At 38.6% G+C, this 20,372-nt stretch overlaps 1 protein-coding gene across 2 annotated transcripts in view; it reads right to left on the bottom strand.

Moving 5' to 3' along the window:
* rhpn2 (rhophilin, Rho GTPase binding protein 2) overlaps positions 1-20,372 on the bottom strand; it is a 140,658-nt gene that overhangs the window by 55,570 nt on the left and 64,716 nt on the right. For both annotated transcript variants that reach the window (XM_061892601.1, XM_061892608.1), the window contains exon 4: positions 3,844-3,916. In XM_061892601.1, coding sequence (XP_061748585.1) covers positions 3,844-3,916 — 73 coding nt within the window. The remainder of the gene's footprint in view (positions 1-3,843; positions 3,917-20,372) is intronic.

Raw genomic sequence — 20,372 nt, 5'->3', positions numbered from 1 at the left:
ACAATATCAGCATGTATCGTCTTTATTGTGAACAAATGGCAACTATCAATATCAGCATGTATCATCTTTATTGTACACAAATGGCAACTAATCCGAAAAAAACAAAACCCCAAAACTCAAAATTGCGCTCTAGCACCCCCTAGGAAGAAAACACAGACAAAACTGTCTGCAACTTCCAGTAGCAATGTGGTAGAAACATGAAACAAAAACCTCTATGTAGGTCTCAGTTAGACCTATATTTCATACACTCATACCTCCCAGCTAAAATCAACAGGAAGTTTGCAATTCCCACTTCAATACAAAAGTTGGCTAAAAAAAAATCTTTTTTTTTTCAGACATTATGTCCTCTGAGCTCGTTTTTCATTTCGGCTTCAAATAAGCAAGAGAAGAGAGATTGAACCCTTCTGATTAAAAGTTGATGAAAGAGTTTTAATTACTACCCCGGTTTGGATTTTATGAGCCCGGAAAGAGTTGGTGTCACAAAATGGAGGCTTCCTGCTCAGACAAAACTGCTTCTAACTCAACGTAGGACTGTCATACACACATGAAACAAAAACCTCAATGTAGGTCTCACTGAGACCTATATTTCATACATTGACCACCCCCAACTAAAATCAACAGGAAGTTTGCTATTCCCACTTCAATACAAAAGCTGCATTATATTCACCATGCATTAGTCTCTCAAAATGGCGGCACCAAGGCGTCCTTATAAAATGCCAAAGCCACTTTAAAACTGTTATTACTATGAGACTGATGTATAACAGGTGTGTATATTTTTCTCTGTTTAATAATCCATCCATCCATCTTCTACCGTTTATCCGGGCTTGGGTCGCGGGGGCTGCAGCCAAAGCAGTCCCGTCCATTGCTGCTTGCAGCTTTAATTTCTCTTTCAAACTGTAATTTCTCCAAAAATAATAATGAATCAAAATCAATGTTGTTATTATAAATTATTAATCTATTTAAGGTTACAATTATTTCACATCAAATATTACACTTAAAATATTTTCTGGGGAAATGTTGCATGTTTTGTATGTCGGCCATAAAAATGAGGTTTTTTACGACAAATAAGGCATAAAACAAACAAATAAATAACAAAATTGTGTAATCAACTGGTGGAACTGAAGTTGATTTAAAAAAAAATAAGCAATGAAAGTAAAAAAACAAATATTGTAACTTATTTTTGCCACATATGAAAGGGACACTTTTGAATCCTTGAGAATTTTAGTGGGATTTTTTTATTTTTAAAAACTGTCATTGCTCAAAAAATAATAATGAATCGAAATAAATGATTGACTTATTCAAGGCTCCAATTACCTTACATCAAATATTACACTTTGAATTTTTGAGGGAAAATTTTGCCAATTTTATGTGTTTGCCATAAAAAAAAAAAAAAAAATGTTTTTCTTTGATAAAAAGGCCACAACAAACTAATACAAAAAAACATTGAAACAATAATAAAAACATCCAAACTAATGGACCGATAGATCTGAAGTTGATATAAAGACTTAACATTTGAATGCACAAACATTTTTGTGGTATTTTTTCCCATAAAACTGTCATTACTTCAAAAATAATAATGAATCAAAATCAATGTTGTTATAAATTATTGACCTAGTCAAAGTTCCAAATATTTCACATCAAATATTACACTTTGAAATATTTTTTGGGGAAATGTTGCATGTTTTGTACGTTGGTCTTAAAATATAAGGTTTTCTATGACAAATTGGGCATAAAACCTACAAAAAAACAAAAAACAAACATAATCCACTGGTAGATCTGAAGTTCATTTTAAAAAATTAAGCAATGAAAGTAAAAAAACAATTAAAATGTATTTTTACCACACATGAAAGGGTCCTTTTTGAATCCTTGAAAATTTTAGTGGGACTTTTATTTTTTTAAAATCAATGTTTGAAAATGTTTTGGGGAAAATATTGCATATTTTAAGTGTTTGTCGTGAAAAAAAAATTAAGTTTTCTTTGACAAAAAGGGCACAAAAACAAATAAAAGAAAATAAATAAAAGAAAATCATTAAAAAATACTAAATACATCTAAAGTGAAAGATCTGAAATTGATCCAGAGACTTAAGTTTGAAAAAAGGAGAAGAATGTATGACTTATTTTTTAACATTTGAATGCACAAACATTTTTGCGAGATTTTTTTCTTAAAAAATATAAATAAAATGAAAACATAAATAAATATTGTAACTTTTTTTTTTTTTACCACATATGAAAGGAACCTTTTTGGATTTTTTTACTTTTCAAACGGCCATTGCTCAAAAAAATCAAAAAACAATAATTAATTAAAAATCAAAGTTTTGATGAATGATTGACCTATTTAAGGCTCCAATTACTTCACATCAAATATTACACTTTGAATATTTTATTTGAGGAAAATATTGCATATTTTGTGTATTTGCCATAAACAAAAAACGGTAAAAAAAATATATTTTTGTAAAAATATTGCACATTTTATGTTTGCTGTTAAAAAAATGGGTTTTCTTTGACAAAAAAGGCACAAAAAACAAATAAAAAAACACATTGGAAAAACAAAAACATCTAAAATAATGGACAGATAGATCTGAAGTTGATCTAGAGACTTAAGTGTTAAAAAAAAGAAGAATGTATGATTTTTTTTAACATTTGGATTCCCAAACATTTTTGTGGGATTTTTTTTTCTTATAACTGTCATTACCCCAAAAATTATAACAAATTTAAATCAATGTTGTTATGAATTATTAACTTTTTTACGGCTTCAAATACTTCACATCAAATATTACACTTTGACATTTTTCTTTGGGGGGAAACTTGCATATTTTGTGTGTTGCCATGAAAATAAAAATAAACTGGAGAAAAAAAATACTTTGAGGTAAATATTACACATTTGATGTTTGCCACTAAAAAAAGTCTTTGACAAAAAGGTCAAAAAAAACAAATAAAAAGACACATTGAAAAAATGAAAACAATCTAAATTAATGGACAGATAAATTATTGACTTATTTAAGGCTTTGATTACTTCACATCAAATATTACACTTTTACATTTTTCTTTGGGGAAAAACTTGCATATTTTGAGTTTACCATAAAAAAAAAATGTATTTTCTTTGACAAAAAGGTCAAAAAAACAAATAAAAAGGCACATTGAAAAAATGAAAACAATCTAAATTATCCATCCATCCATCCATCCATTTTCTACCGCTTATTCCCTTTCGGGGTCGCGAGGGGCGCTGGCGCCTATCTCAGCTACAATCGGGCGGAAGGCGGGGTAAACCCTGGACAAGTCGCCACCTCATCGCAGGGCCAATCTAAATTAATGGACGGATAAATTATTGACTTATTTAAGGCTTTGATTACTTCACATCCAATATTACACTTTGACATTTTTCTTTGGGGGAAAACTTGCATGTTTTGTGTTTGCCATTAAAAAAACAACTGTATTTTCTTTGACAAAAATGGCATAAAACAATAACAAATGTTTTTATTTTTAACTTAAGTTGATCTGGAAACTTAAGTGCTAAAAAAATAAATAATAATATATGACTAAGCATTTTTAAGATTTTCCTGGTCCCTGGGACCAAACTTGAGGGATCCCTGTTGGTTTTGAGAATGAAAAAATATCAAAATGACCCCCGCATGCTTTCATTTTTCAGTCCGTGTCAGGAAGTTCCCAGTCTTTTAGATGTTGGAGAATAATAATAAACACCATATCTGCATTTGTGTTAGCATTTGACTTCCGAGTCTGGGTGCTAAGCTAGCATGCTAATTCTCACAAGCACTCTTATCATAGCAAAATATTGAAATATTCCTTGAGCTCCAGTCTATTTCAACTTAGTTTAGTGTGTTCCCACCTTGAAAGGCGTCGAAAAGTCGACCTCTTTGGTCTCCTTCAGACCCAGGGCGATGAGCGGAATGTTGGTTTCCCTGGACAAAACACACACAGAAACACATCAAATCACATGGAAATGACATCACTTTTACTGTTTCATGTTTCATGTATGCATCACTTTCACTGTTTCATCTATGCATCACTTTCACTGTTTCATGTATGCATCAGTTTCACTGCTTCATGTATGCATAATTAGGGACCGAATGTCCCTTTGGGACAGAGGACCCGAAGTTTGCAATTCCCCCTTCAAAACTAAAGTTTTGTAAAAACACTCACCTTTCCCTATTTGAGCTGTAATTTGAACCCCTTAACATTCTTCAAAACTCACCAAACTGGACACACATAACAGGACTGGCAAAAATTGCGATCTAATCAAAAAACCTAACCCAAAAACTCAAAATTGCGCTCTAGCGCCCCCTAGGAAGAAAACAGACAAAACTGCCTGTAAATTCCAGTAGGAATGTCGTAGCGAAATGAAACAAAAACCTCTATGTAGGTCTCACTTAGACCTAAATTTCATACACTGACACCCTTCAGCAAAAATCAACAGGAAGTTTGCAATTCCCCCTTCAAAACTAAAGTTTTGTAAAAACACTCACCTTTCCCTATTTGAGCTGTAATTTGACCCCCTTAACATGCTTCAAACCTCACCAAACTGGACACACACATCAGGACTGGCAAAAATTGCGATCTAATCAAAAAACCTAACCCAAAAACTCAAAATTGCGCTCGAGCGCCCCCTAGGAAGAAAACAGACAAAACTGCCTGTAAATTCCAGTAGGAATGTCGTAGCGAAATGAAACAAAAACCTCTATGTAGGTCTCACTTAGACCTAAATTTCATACACTGACATCCTTCAGCAAAAATCAACAGGAAGTTTGCAATTCCCCCTTCAAAACAAAAGTTTTGTAAAAACACTCACCTTTCCCTATTTGAGGTGTAATTTGAACCCCTTAACATGCTTCAAAACTCACCAAATCTGAAACACATATCAGGACTGGCAAAAATTGCGATCTAATCAAAAAACCTAACCCAAAAACTCAAAATTGCGCTCTAGCGCCCCGTAGGAAGAAAACACAGACAAAACTGCCTGTAAATTCCAGTCGGAATGTCGTAGCGACATGAAACAAAAACCTCTACGTAGGTCTCCCTTAGACCTAAATTTCATACACTGACACCCTTCAGCAAAAATCAACAGGAAGTTTGCAATTCCCCCTTCAAAACAAACGTTTTGTAAAAACACTCACCTTTCCCTATTTGAGCTGTAATTTGAACCCCTTAACATTCTTCAAAACTCACCAAACTGGACACACATATCAGGACTGGCGAAAATTGCGATCTAATCAAAAAAACCTAACCCCAAAACTCAAAATTGCGCTCTAGCGCCCCGTAGGAAGAAAACACATACAAAACTGCCTGTAACTTCCAGTCGGAATGTCGTAGCGACATGAAACAAAAACCTCTATGTAGGTCTCACTTAGACCTAAATTTCATACACGGACATCCTTCAGCAAAAATCAACAGGAAGTTTGCAATTCCCCCTTCAAAACAAAAGTTTCGTAAAAACACTTACCTTTGCCTCTTTGAGCTGTAATTTGACCCTCTTAAAATGCTTCAAAACTCACCAAACTGGACACACAACAGGACTGGTGAAAATTGCGATCTTATCAAAAAAACCTAACCCCAAAACTCAAAATTGTGCTCTAGTGCTCCGTAGGAATAAAACAGACAAAACTACTCGTAGAAAGAAAACACAGACAAACCTGCCCGTAACTTCCAGTAGGAATGTTGTACGGACATGAAACAAAACCTCTATGTAGGTCTCACTTAGACCTACATTTCATATCCTGACAACCCCAGGCAAAAATCAACAGGAAATTTGCAATTCCCCCTTCAAAACAAAAGTTTTGTAAAAACCGGTCACCTTTTTTTCAAACATTATCTCCTCCGAGCGCGTCTGTCGTGTCGGCTTCAAACTACCGCAGGAGAGAGATTGAACCCTTCTGATTAAAAGTTGATGAAAGAGTTTTAATTACTGCTACAGTTTTGATTTTATCAGCCTTCAAAGAACCGCTGCGCTGAAAACTATTTCAAAGATGGCCGCCGTGCGTAGACACAGTGAGCGGGACGGGGTTTTTTTTGGTTTTTTTCCGTACCGTCTGCTGCTGGTGCGCACGCACCAACATTCGTGAGGGAGGGCCTGTGATCGTCTGTACCAAGATGGCTGCCAGGTGCCGTAGCTAAGCCGGTATGTTTTAAAGTTGTCGTTTGCCTGCATATCGTAAAAACAACCGTCCAACATTTTACAACTAATTGTAAACTTATAGGTGCCTAACATCAGGGCCTGAGTTGTGACGAGAGAGTGTGTCGATGTTAAGATATTACGCCGAGTTGGTAAGTCTATCTGTTTGCTAATAATAGCTACTAGCCGTAACCATGTATTTTCAATGGGCGGTTAGCATCGGGTTTTAATCCCGTTTCCTCCTATGTTTCTGCTCCGATTGAATTTCTTTCTATGTCGAGTCTTTATTTTGGGTACTTACATATCTACGCATTATTTTCACTTTTTCATGAATGCATTATTTTCACTGTGTAATATCCGGCATTGTAAAAGGTGCGTACCCATTCTAGCAACCCATTTTTTTTGTTTGTTTATTTGTGAGTAGCGTTTCCATGGTAACACGAAATGGTCCCGATTTAAAGTACCGCCATCGGTGCGAACAGCCCCTTTCTTTGGGTATAACATATGTGGGGGTTCGTGTCAAAGTTATTTGATGAGGAACCCCAAGATGCAGAGATGGAGGCAGGCATTGAATGAAAAAACTTGATTTAATATAAAATATTAGAACAAGAACAAAGGGTATAAACAAAAAGCACGCAAGTGGGCGGAATAACAAACTAAGGGAGCTAGCACTGGGAGCTGGAAAAACGAACAGGAGCTTTAGCATGGAAGCTAGTGGATAGCAAACAGAAAAACTGGAAATAGCTTATGGCTAACAAGAACAGCTTACCGCTACGACGACCAGGACAAAATGTAGCACGACGGGTAGTAGCTGTAACGATGCCAGGCGGTATAGCTCGGTTGGTAGAGTGGCCGTGCCGGCAACTTGAGGGTTGCAGGTTCGATTCCCGCTTCCGCCATCCTAGTCACTGCCGTTGTGTCCTTGGGCAAGACACTTAACCCACCTGCTCCCAGTGCCACCCACACTGGTTTAAATGTAACTTAGATATTGGGTTTCACTATGTAAAGTGCTTTGAGTCACTAGAGAAAAGCGCTATATAAATATAACTCACTTCACTTCACTTCAAAGACAGAAGAACGACATGTGGCGACGACAATACAATGATCCAGCACTGACTGGAGGAACAGAGCAGGTAAAATAGGAGCGGGCTGATTGACACCAGGTGTGGCCAGGTGCCAATCAGCTGCAGATGAGGTGACAACATCACACGGTGAGACAAACAGGAAGCTGAACCAAAATAAGTGCACTTGACAGGAACTAAAGACAGGAGATACTAAACACAGAGGAAACAAAGACAAATGCAGAGGAAAAAACTAAAACATAGACTAAAACTGACAGTTCGTCTCGCATTACCCATCCATCCTTGCAATGAAGCAGGCCCATAATTCATGTTCCTGTGCGGCCCCGTAACAAATGTGTCACAGACAGAATGTAAAGGAGAAGATAGAAACATCCCATCAGTCTTTATCCCAGCAGACATTGTACAGTAAGTGATTGTTTGAATATGTTTGTATACCTCGTTTAGCACTTAGCAATACTGCTACATGATGCTTAGTGTTTGACTGAAGCTGCATCTGTTTAGCACACAGCTTCTAAAACTTGTATGTCATCTTCCTTATTTTCAGGCTCAAAAATAGACGTTTCTGGATCATTTTTTGTCCCAAAGTAGTCTTTGTTGTCTCTCATCATGTACATATTACATGTTATTATGAATGTTGCTAGATACTACATATATACTTACATCATGTATATATTACATGTTATTATGAATGTTACTAGATACTACATATATACTGACATCCTGTATATATTACATGATATTATGAATGTTACTACATTATATATACTTACATCATGTGTATATTACATGTTATTATGAATGTTACTACATGACATATATACTTACATCATGTATATATTACATGTTATTATGAATGTTACTAGATACTACATATATACTTACATCCTGTATATATTACATGTTATTATGAATGTTACTACATGACAAATATACTTACATCATGTATATATGACATGTTATTATGAATGTTACTAGATACTACATGTATACTTACATCATGTATATATTACATGTTATTATGAATAATACTACACGACATATATACTTACATCATGTACATATGACATGTTATTATGAATGTTACTAGATACTACATATATACTTACATCATGTGTATATATTACATGTTATTATGAATGTTACTAGATACTACATGTATACTTACATCATGTACATATTACATGTTATTATGAATGTTACTAGATACAAGGGTCACAAAAAAAGCGAATTTGACAAATGATATCACCGCTACTGACGATAAAACATCAACATTTGTCATCCATTCATTTATATTTGATTGCCACCTGAGAGGCGGGAAGTGTGCATCACACAGTGATAAAAGTCTGACTTCCTGGGGGCCTCGGGCCCCTCATTAGGTCTCTTTAACGTTGAACAGGCCCTCGTTAGGCGCTGGATGAAGCGGAGGGATGGAAAGCAGGCTGAAGCTGACAAATAGCGGCTGGTGTCGCTCAGCAAACACGCTTGGAATGTACAACTGTTAATCAATTTTATTTATTATTTTTAAACAGAGTGAACCCTCTTGTCCGTCAGCTAATATCGTATTTCCTTGAATTGCCGCCGGGCGCTAATTAATTTAAAACCTCTTCTCACTCCGGCGTTAACCAAAGGCATGCGGTAAATTTAGGCCTGCGCTTATAAATTTGAGTGTGATGTAAGGATACCATCATGAAAAGCACATTTAATAAAAAAAACATTATCATGGTCTTACTTTTACTTATAAATGAAGTCCATGCGCAGCTCCTTCTGGTCAAAAGCATGGATAACTTGTTTATAGAAGTCTTCCTTATCTTTCTTCAGTTTTAAAAGTCTCTCTGTCTCAATGGAGATCTTCCTTTATTACCTCCTGCTTCCATTGAAAGTCCAGTTTAGAAAACTGTTTTATTTTAGATATGTAATCCTCCATGTTAAAAGTGCAAGCGAGAGGAAAAAATAAAGGATCGCTGCGTGTTCTGCAGCCGAGTAGTCGCAAGAAGGATCACTAGCGCCCTCTACCACCAGGAGGCGGGAGTCATTTAATGACTCATATTTGACACACGCAGCTATGGTATATTAATAAAACATAGCTGCTTACTGTTCTTTTTAGCATATTCAATAGCTTGGACCTTAAATCCTACTGAATAGCTCTTAATCTTCTTCCCTTTATGCGATTTCAAATGATTGAAATCAGCCTCCTCCATTTTGAAAATGATGACAGGTGAAGTGTCACTCGTGACGTGACGAGTTTGACCCGGTGGAAATTCTAGGCATATGCTAATTATTTGTCGAAACGAGTTTGACCCGGCGGAAATTCTAGGCATGCGCTAATAAAAATAATATTTTGCGAAACGGGCGGTAATTCTAGGCAGGCACATACTATATACCCGGCGGCAATTCAAGGAAATACGGTATCTTTGTACCTGCGGGTGGAGGTAGGGATGCCAGCGTACAGAAGTTGAGTCTCGTAACGTAAACGTAAGATAATGTAGCAGAATTCACAGATGGACGCAATAATACTATTTTACTCGTTTCATCTCGGACATTTCCGGAAAGTTTTGTCTAAATTCATATTGAACTTTTTGACTTATAAACGCAAACAGACTCTCAAACGCGCAAACATCACTGAGTCCATAAAGCCCTCTAAAAAAACAAAAAAAAAACATCCAAAAAGTGCCAACAAGACTCCATTCACATGTCGTGACTTCAATATTAAAAAAGTATTTGCAATATTATTATTATAAGTGCTAACGTAGAGGAACTACTTTTAGAGGGCTAACTAGCTTATGCTGCTATATTGACATACAGAGCTGCTGCATTGCCTCTGAGTTGGTGAAAGTTATTTCTCAATAATAAATCACGCCTCTCTCCTGGATAGTAGAAGGTTGTGGACTTAAACCCAAAAGTTGGTCAACTTTGACATCCAACTTTGACCTGTAGATGGCGAGAAAGACACGAAAAGACGCTCGTCTGTGGCATCTTTTTTGTTAAGCCTTTGTGAGGATTATGATGAATTGTTGATGTAAAGGAGAAGATAGAAACATCCCATCAGTCTTTATCCCAGCAGACATTGTACAGTAAGTGATTGTTTGAATATGTTTGTATACCTCGTTTAGCACTTAGCAATACTGCTACATGATGCTTTGTGTTTGACTGAAGCTGCATCTGTTTAGCACACAGCTTCTAAAACTTGTAGGTCATCTTCCTTATTTTCAGGCTCAAAAATAGACGTTTCTGGATCATTTTTTGTCCCAAAGTAGTCTTTGTTGTCTCTCATCATGTATATATTACATGTTATTATGAATGTTGCTAGATACTACATATATACTTACATCATGTATATATTACATGTTATTATGAATGTCACTACATTATATATACTTACATCATGTATATATTACATGTTATTATGAATGTTACTAGATACTACATGTATACTTACATCATGTATATATTACATGTTATTATGAATAATACTACACGACATATATACTTACATCATGTACATATGACATGTTATTATGAATGTTACTAGATACTACATATATACTTACATCGTGTATATATTACATGTTATTATGAATGTTACTACATGACATATATACTTACATCATGTATATATTACATGTTATTATGAATGTTACTAGATACTACATATATACTGACATCCTGTATATATTACATGTTATTATGAATGTTACTACATTATATATACTTACATCATGTATATATTACATGTTATTATGAATGTTACTACATGACATATATACTTACATCATGTATATATTACATGTTATTATGAATGTTACTAGATACTACATTTATACTTACATCATGTATATATTACATGTTATTATGAATGTTACTAGATACTACATATATACTTACATTATGTATATATTACATGTTATTATGAATGTTACTAGATATTACATATATACTTACATCATGTATATATTACATGTTATTATGAATGTTACTAGATACTACATATATACTTACATCATGTATATATTACATGTTATTATGAATGTTACTAGATACTACATATATACTTACATCCTGTATATATTACATGTTATTATGAATGTTACTACATGACATATATACTTACATCATGTATATATTACATGTTATTATGAATGTTACTACATGACATATATACTTACATAATGTATATATTACATGTTATTATGAATGTTACTAGATACTACATATATACTTACATCACGTATATATTACATGTTATTATGAATGTTACTAGATAATACATATATACTTACATCCTGTATATATTACATGTTATTATGAATGTTACTACATGACATATATACTTACATCATGTATATATTACATGTTATTATGAATGTTACTAGATACTACATATATACTTACATCATGTATATATTACATGTTATTATGAATGTTACTACATGACATATACACTTACATCATGTGTATATTACATGTTATTATGAATGTTACTACATGACATATATACTTACATCATGTATATATTACATGTTATTATGAATGTTACTAGATACTACATATATACTTACATCATGTATATATTACATGTTATTATGAATGTTACTACATGACATATACACTTACATCATGTGTATATTACATGTTATTATGAATGTTACTACATGACATATATACTTACATCATGTATATATTACATGTTATTATGAATGTTACTAGATACTACATATATACTTACATCATGTATATATTACATGTTATTATGAATGTTACTACATGACATATACACTTACATCATGTGTATATTACATGTTATTATGAATGTTACTAGATACTACATATATACTTACATCGTGTATATATTACATGTTATTATGAATGTTACTACATGACATATATACTTACATCATGTATATATTACATGTTATTATGAATGTTACTATATTACATATGTACTTACAGCGCGTATATAAAACCTTGATGGGGGTTTTTGGATGTCTTTTAGAGCGCTTTATAGGCGGAATAGAGCAACTTTCATCGCCCCCATTATTAGCTGACTTTTGCTAGCATTTATTTATGATTTAAAATGCATACAAAACAAAAAAATATTTTCTTTTCATCAATAAGAATTGTGAAAGAGACAAAAATTCCAATGATTGCGAAACAATAATTGTTTCATAATAATTAACGTGGTCTTGTATCTGCACTGATGTCCAGATTTGCACCGAGGTGTATGTTTCTGTTCTGAATAATTAATGCTCTATTATTTATTTTTAATCCCTTTCTCTAATTCATTCAATTCAACGTGGTTTTCTTGACTGGAATTTTTGAAGTGAGCCCTGAAAAGACACACGCACACGCACACACGCACACACACACACACACGCACACACACACACACACACACACACACACACACACACACGCACACACACACACACACACACACACACACACAGAGAGAGAAAGGGCCTGCCAGCCCTCACTGAAGTGGCAGTGTTGAGGACATAGAACAGAGCCTGAAGGATGTTGTTTACTCCACTTCAGTTCCTCTGGCGCTGCTTTGGTTCATTACCACCGCAGGACCAGAAAAAGACAAACATGCTACACTAAAACATTTCATCATAATTATTACTATCAATTATGATTACTTAAAGGTATCAATTTTCGGTATTTGTGTGTGTTTTAATAAATATTAATAGTATTTATATTAAAATATTATTATATTTCTATGCAATGAGGCGGCGACTTGTCCAGGGTGTACCTTGCCTTCAACCCGAATGCAGCTAGATAGGCTCCAGCAACAACAAAAGGGACAAGCGGTAGGAAACGGATGGATGGATTGTTTTTTCTTTTTTTATTTGTCTTTTTCATTTATTTGTTATATTATACATATTTTATATTATTGAATACATTTATATTACCATTAATTTTACATTTTTTATTATGGACCGAATGTCCCTTTGGGACAGAAGACCCTATTGTATTTCCAAGGTTTTATTATTATTATACCGCCGCCTCTTTGAGCTGTAATTTGACCCCCTTAACATGCTTCAAAACTCACCAAAATTAACACACAAATCAGGACTGGCGAAAATTGCGATATAATCAAAAAACAAAACCCCAAAACTCAAAATTGCGCTCCAGCGCCCCCTAGGAAAAAACACAGACAAAACTGCTTGTAACTTCCGTTAGGAATGTTGTAGAGACATGAAATAAAAACATATATGTAGGTCTGACTTAGACCTAGATTTCATAAAACAACATCCTTCCGCAAAAATCAACAGGAAGTTGGCAAAAACCCCTTCAAAACAAAAGTTTCCTAAAAAATTTAATTTTTGCCTCTTTGAGCTGTAATTTGACCCCCCTAACATGCTTCAAAACTCACCAAACTGGACACACACATCAGGACTGGTGAAAATTGTGATCTAATAAAAAACCAGACCCCAAAACTTAAAATTGCGCTCTAGTGCCCCCTAGGAATAAAACAGACAAATCTGCTCCTAGGAAGAAAACATAGACAAAACTGCTTGTGACTTCCGGTAGGAATGTCATAGAGACATGAAACAAAAACCTCTATGTAGGTCTCACTTAGACCTACATTTCATTGGTTGACATCCTTCAGCAAAATCAACAGGAAGTTGGCAAAAACCCCTTCAAAACAAAAGTTTCCTAAAAGATTTAATTTTTGCCTCTTTGAGATGTAATTTGACCCCCTTAAAATGTTTCAAAACTCACCAAACTGGACACACACATCAGGACTGGCGAAAATTGGGGTCTAATAAAAAAACCAAACCCCAAAACTTAAAATTGCGCTGTAGCGCCCCCTAGGAATAAAACAGACAAATCTGCTCCTAGGAAGAAAACACAGACAAAACTGCTTGTGACTTCCAGTAGGAATGTCGTAGAGACATGAAACAAAAACCTCTATGTAGGTCTCACTTAGACCTACATTTAATTAATTGACATCCTTCAGCAAAAATCAACAGGAAGTTGGCAACTACCCCTTCAAAACAAAAGCTTTGTAAAAACCTGCCACCTTTTTTCAAACATTATCTTTTCAGAGCGCGTTTGTTGTGTCGTCTTCAAACTCGCACAGGAGAGGGATTGAACCCTTCTGATTAAAAGTTGCGCAAAGAGTTTTTCCAACTGCTTTGGTTTTGATTTTACGAGCCTTCAAAGAACTGTTGCGCTGATGCGGCTGCCGTCTCAAGATGGCCGCTTAAAAGCAGGAAGCACCAGCGTGACCACACAATGCAGGGAAGGTAGGTAATGTGCTGGTAAAGATATGTTGACTGGGTGAAAGAAGGAGGCACAGTTTGACCCCAGGATACAGAGAAGGTAGGTAATGTGCAGGTAAAGATATGTTGACTGGGTGAAAGAAGGAGGCACCAGTTTGACACCAGGATACAGAGAAGGTAGGTAATGTGCGGGTAAAGATATGTTGACTGGGTGAAAGAAGGAGGCACCAGTTTGACACCAGGATACAGAGAAGGTAGGTAATGTGCAGGTAAAGATATGTTGACCGGGTGAAAGAAGGAGGCACCAGTTTGACACCAGGATACAGAGAAGGTAGGTAATGTGCAGGTAAAGATATGTTGACTGGGTGAAAGAAGGAGGCACCAGTTTGACACCAGGATACCGAGAAGGTAGGTAATGTGCAGGTAAAGATATGTTGACTGGGTGAAAGAAGGAGGCACCAGTTTGACACCAGGATACAGAGAAGGTAGGTAATGTGCAGGTAAAGATATGTTGACTGGGTGAAAGAAGGAGGCACCAGTTTGACACCAGGATACAGAGAAGGTAGGTAATGTGCGGGTAAAGATATGTTGACTGGGTGAAAGAAGGAGGCACAGTTTGACCCCAGGATACAGAGAAGGTAGGTAATGTGCAGGTAAAGATATGTTGACTGGGTGAAAGAAGGAGGCACCAGTTTGACACCAGGATACAGAGAAGGTAGGTAATGTGCAGGTAAAGATATGTTGTCTAAGTGATGGCAGGAAGCACCAGCGTGTATGGGTGAAAGAAAGAAGCACCAGTGTGACCCCAGGATGCAGGGAAGGTAGGTAAGGTGCAGGTAAAGATATGTTGAATGGGTAAAGGTAAGAAACACCAGCAAAAGTCGGTCCCGTCCATCGCTGCTTGCAGTTTAATTATATTTTGCTTTGTTATGTTTTATTATCACATTTCTGATTCTCAATTACAATCGCAAGTCCAAGTCGTTAGATGGCAGTAGTTTTGGGTGTTTTTGTTACGCCCTAAAAAGTTCCAGTACTGTAAGTGCTGTGCTTATTATGTTTGATTATAATGTGCATCTTATTTGTAGTTTGTATTCCTTGTTCCTAGTACTGAAATTGATACCGGTATGGATTCCCAGATACCAAAAAATGGTACCGTATCGGTTCAAAAGTGCACTTCGTTATTGTTGGTATCAGCCTAGCTGAGTTGTGCAAAGTGTTCCTGCCATCACTTCTGTCATTTACTCACAGCGACATAGTCCGCTGGTGGCGATTAGAACCTGATTCCACTTCCCGCACTCAGGTGAGATCCTCCCTAAAGACCGGCTGACTCCGGTCTGCAGTGAGCCCAGATAAGAACTATTCAAATTGACGTTCTAAGCTCGATGAACGCTCAGATTGTTCTCCTGAAGCCCGAGCTTGTATTTCAGGTTGTGGACAAGGTTCTCATGCAGGGATCTTGCTGATGTCAGCACTCTGCACGTGCAGACAATGGAAGGACAGGTGAGCCTCTCACCTGTCCTTCCATTGTCTGTCATTTTATGGATAATGATCTCAGCGTCTTTAGTGGACAGAATGGAGCGAATTTTAGCGATATTACGGAGATGAAAGAAGGCCGTTTTAGTAACGCTTTTAATGTGTGCCTCAAAGGAGAGAGTTGGGTCGAAGATAATACCCAGATTCTTTACCGTGTCGCCTTGTTTAATTGTTTGGTTGTCAAATGTTGGAGTTGTATTATTAAATAGAGTTCGGTGTCTAGCAGGACCGATAATCAGCATTTCCGTTTTTTTGGCGTTGAGTTGCAAAAAGTTAGCGGACATCCATTGTTTAATTTCATTAAGACACGCCTCCAGCTGACTACAATCCGGCGTGTTGGTCAGCTTTAGGGGCATGTAGAGTTGGGTGTCATCAGCATAACAGTGAAAGCTAATACCGTATTTGCGGGTGTGAGTTTTCCTACCGAGGATGTCGTGGTGGTTTGTGCAGCCCTTTGAGACACTAGTGATTTAGGGCTATATAAGTAAACATTGATTGATTGATTTTCATCATAGGTACACTTCAACTGTGAGAGACAGAATGTGAAAAAAAAAATCCAGGAATTCACATTGTAGGAATTTTAAAGAATTTATTTGTAAATGATGGTGGAAAATAAGTATTTGGTGACTTCAAACAAGGAAGATTTCTAACTCTCACGGACCTGTAACTTCTTCTTTAAGAATCTCTTCTGTCCTCCACTCGTTACCTGTATTAATGGCACTTGTTTGAACTCGATATCTGTATAAAAGACACCTGTCCACAGCCTCAAACAGTCAGACTCCAAACTCCACTATGGCCAAGATCAAAGAGCTGTCGAAGAACACCAGGAAAAGAATTGTAGACCTGCACCAGACTGGGAAGAGTGAATCTACAATAGGCAAGCAGCTTGGTGTGAAAAAATCAACTGTGGGAGCAATTATCAGAAAATGGAAGACATACAAGACGCAAGATCTCATCCCGTGGGGTCACAATGATCATGAGAACGGTGAGCAAAAATCCCAGAACCACACAGGGGTACCTGGTGAATGACCTGCAGAGAACGGGGACCAAAGTAACAAAGGTTACCTTTAGTAAAAGACTACGCCGACAGGGAATCAAATCCTGCAGTGCCAGACGTGTCCCCCTACTTAAGCTAGTGCATGTCCAGGCCCGTCTGAAGTTTGCCAGAGAGCACATGGATGATACAGAAGAGGATTTGGAGAATTTCATGTGGTCAGATGAAACCAAAATAGAACTTTTTGTTATAAACTCAACTGGTGGTGTTTGGAGGAAGAAGAATACTGAGTTGCATCCCAAGAACACCATACCTACTGTGAAGTATGAGGGTGGAAATATCATGCTTTGGGGCTGTTTTTCTGCTAAGGGGACCGGACGATTGATCCGTGTTAAGGAAAGAATGAATGGGGCCATGTATCCTGAGATTTGGAGCCAAAACCTCCTTCCATCAGTGAGAGCTTTGAAGATGAAACGTGGCTGGGTCTTCCAGCATGACAATGATCCCAAACACACCGCCCGAGCAACGAAGGAGTGGCTCCGTAAGAAGCATTCGAAAGTCCTCCAGACCTCAACCCCATAGAAAATCTGTGGAGGGAGTTGAAAATCCGTGCATGGAGGAAAGGGCCAAAATACCAGCTAATGTGTGCGCAAACCTGGTAAAGACCTATATTACCTCTGTTATTGCCAAAAAAGTATTGAGTTGATTTTTTGTTATTGACCAAATACTTGTTTTCCACCATAATTTACAAATAAATTCTTTAAAATTTCTTACAATGTGAATTTCTGGGGTTTTATTTTTCACAAAATTACAGACCTTTGCAATCATTTTAAGTGGGAGAACTTGCACAATCGCTGGCTGACTAAATAATGTTTTACCCCACTGTATATATATATATATATATATATATATATATATATATATATATATATATATATATATATATATAGCTTCCCTTCGCCTTCGGGTGGGGGGACGGGTCCTGACTGTTGTTTGTGCTTATGCACCAAACAGCAGTTCAGAGTACCCACCCTTTTTGGGTACACTCGAGGGAGTACTGGAAAGTGCTCCTCCGGGTGATTCCCTTGTCCTACTGGGAGACTTCAACGCTCATGTTGGCAGCGACAGTGAAACCTGGAGAGGCGTGATTGGGAAGAATGGTCGCCCGGATCTAAACCCGAGTGGTGTTTTGTTATTGGACTTTTGTGCTCGTCACGGATTGTCCATAACAAACACCATGTTCAAACATAAGGGTGTCCATATGTGCACTTGGCACCAGGACACCCTAGGCCGCAGTTCCATGATCGACTTTGTAGTTGTGTCATCGGATTTGCGGCCTCATGTTTTGGACACTCGGGTGAAGAGAGGGGCGGAGCTTTCTACCGATCACCACCTGGTGGTGAGTTGGCTGCAATGGTGGGGGAGGATGCCGGACAGACCTGGCAGGCCCAAGCGCATTGTGAGGGTCTGCTGGGAACGTCTGGCAGAGTCTCCTGTCAGAGAGAGTTTCAATTCACACCTCCGGGAGAACTTTGAACATGTCACGAGGGAGGTGCGGGACATTGAGTCCGAGTGGACCATGTTCCGAACCTCTATTGTCGAGGCGGCTGATTGGAGCTGTGGCCGCAAGGTTGTTGGTGCCTGTCGTGGCGGTAATCCCAGAACCCGTTGGTGGACACCAGCAGTGAGGGATGCCGTCAAGCTGAAGAAGGAGTCCTATCGGGTTCTTTTGGCTCATAGGACTCCGGAGGCAGTGGACGGGTACCGACGGGCCAAGCGGTGTGCAGCTTTAGCGGTCGCGGAGGCAAAAACTCGGACATGGGAAGAGTTCGGGGAAGCCATGGAAAACGACTTCCGGACGGCTTCGAAGCGATTCTGGACCACCATACGGCGCCTCAGGAAGGGGAAGCAGTGCACTATCAACACCGTGTATGGTGCGGATGGTGTTCTGCTGACTTCGACTGCGGATGTTGTGGATCGGTGGAGGGAATACTTCGAAGACCTCCTCAATCCCACCAACACGTCTTTCTTTGAGGAAACGGTGCCTGGGGAATCTGTAGTGGACTCTCCTATTTCTGGGGCTGAGGTCGCTGAGGTAGTTAAAAAGCTCCTCGGCGGCAAGGCCCCGGGGGTGGATGAGATCCGCCCGGAGTTCCTTAAGGCTCTGGATGCTGTGGGGCTGTCTTGGTTGACAAGACTCTGCAGCATCGCGTGGACATCGGGGGCGGTACCTCTGGATTGGCAGACCGGGGTGGTGGTCCCTCTCTTTAAGAAGGGGGACCGGAGGGTGTGTTCCAACTATCGTGGGATCACACTCCTCAGCCTTCCCGGTAAGGTTTATTCAGGTGTACTGGAGAGGAGGCTTCGCCGGATAGTCGAACCTCGGATTCAGGAGGAACAGTGTGGTTTTCGTCCTGGTCGTGGAACTGTGGACCAGCTCTATACTCTCGGCAGGGTTCTTGAGGGTGCATGGGAGTTTGCCCAACCAGTCTACATGTGCTTTGTGGACTTGGAGAAGGCATTCGACCGTGTCCCTCGGGAAGTCCTGTGGGGAGTGCTCAGAGAGTATGGGGTATCGGAATGTCTTATTGTGGCGGTCCACTCCCTGTATGATCAGTGTCAGAGCTTGGTCCGCATTGCTGGCAGTAAGTCGGACACGTTTCCAGTGAAGGTTGGACTCCGCCAAGGCTGTCCTTTGTCACCGATTCTGTTCATAACTTTTATGGACAGAATTTCTAGGCGCAGTCAAGGCGTTGAGGGGTTCCGGTTTGGTGGCCACGGGATTAGGTCTCTGCTTTTTGCAGATGATGTAGTCCTGATGGCTTCATCTGGCCGGGATCTTCAGCTCTCACTGGATCGGTTCGCAGCCAAGTGTGAAGCGACCGGAATGAGAATCAGCACCTCCAAGTCCGAGTCCATGGTTCTCGCCCGGAAAAGGGTGGAGTGCCATCTCCGGGTTGGGGAGGAGACCCTGCCCCAAGTGGAGGAGTTCAAGTACCTAGGAGTCTTGTTCACGAGTGGGGGAAGAGTGGATCGTGAGATCGACAGGCGGATCGGTGCGGCGTCTTCAGTAATGCGGACGTTGTATCGATCCGTTGTGGTGAAGAAGGAGCTGAGCCGGAAGGCAAAGCTCTCAATTTACCGGTCGATCTACGTTCCCATCCTCACCTATGGTCATGAGCTTTGGGTCATGACCGAAAGGATAAGATCACGGGTACAAGCGGCCGAAATGAGTTTCCTCCGCCGGGTGGCGGGGCTCTCCCTTAGAGATAGGGTGAGAAGCTCTGCCATCCGGGAGGAGCTCAACGTAAAGCCGCTGCTCCTCCACATCGAGAGGAGCCAGATGAGGTGGTTCGGGCATCTGGTCAGGATGCCACCCGAACGCCTCCCTAGGGATGTGTTTAGGGCACGTCC

This window comes from Nerophis ophidion, linkage group LG02 (assembly GCF_033978795.1).
Source record: "Nerophis ophidion isolate RoL-2023_Sa linkage group LG02, RoL_Noph_v1.0, whole genome shotgun sequence".
Classification (NCBI taxonomy): domain Eukaryota; kingdom Metazoa; phylum Chordata; class Actinopteri; order Syngnathiformes; family Syngnathidae; genus Nerophis; species Nerophis ophidion.
The sequence above is the reverse complement of the archived record's forward strand: the minus strand, read 5'-3'. Positions and strand labels throughout refer to the sequence as shown.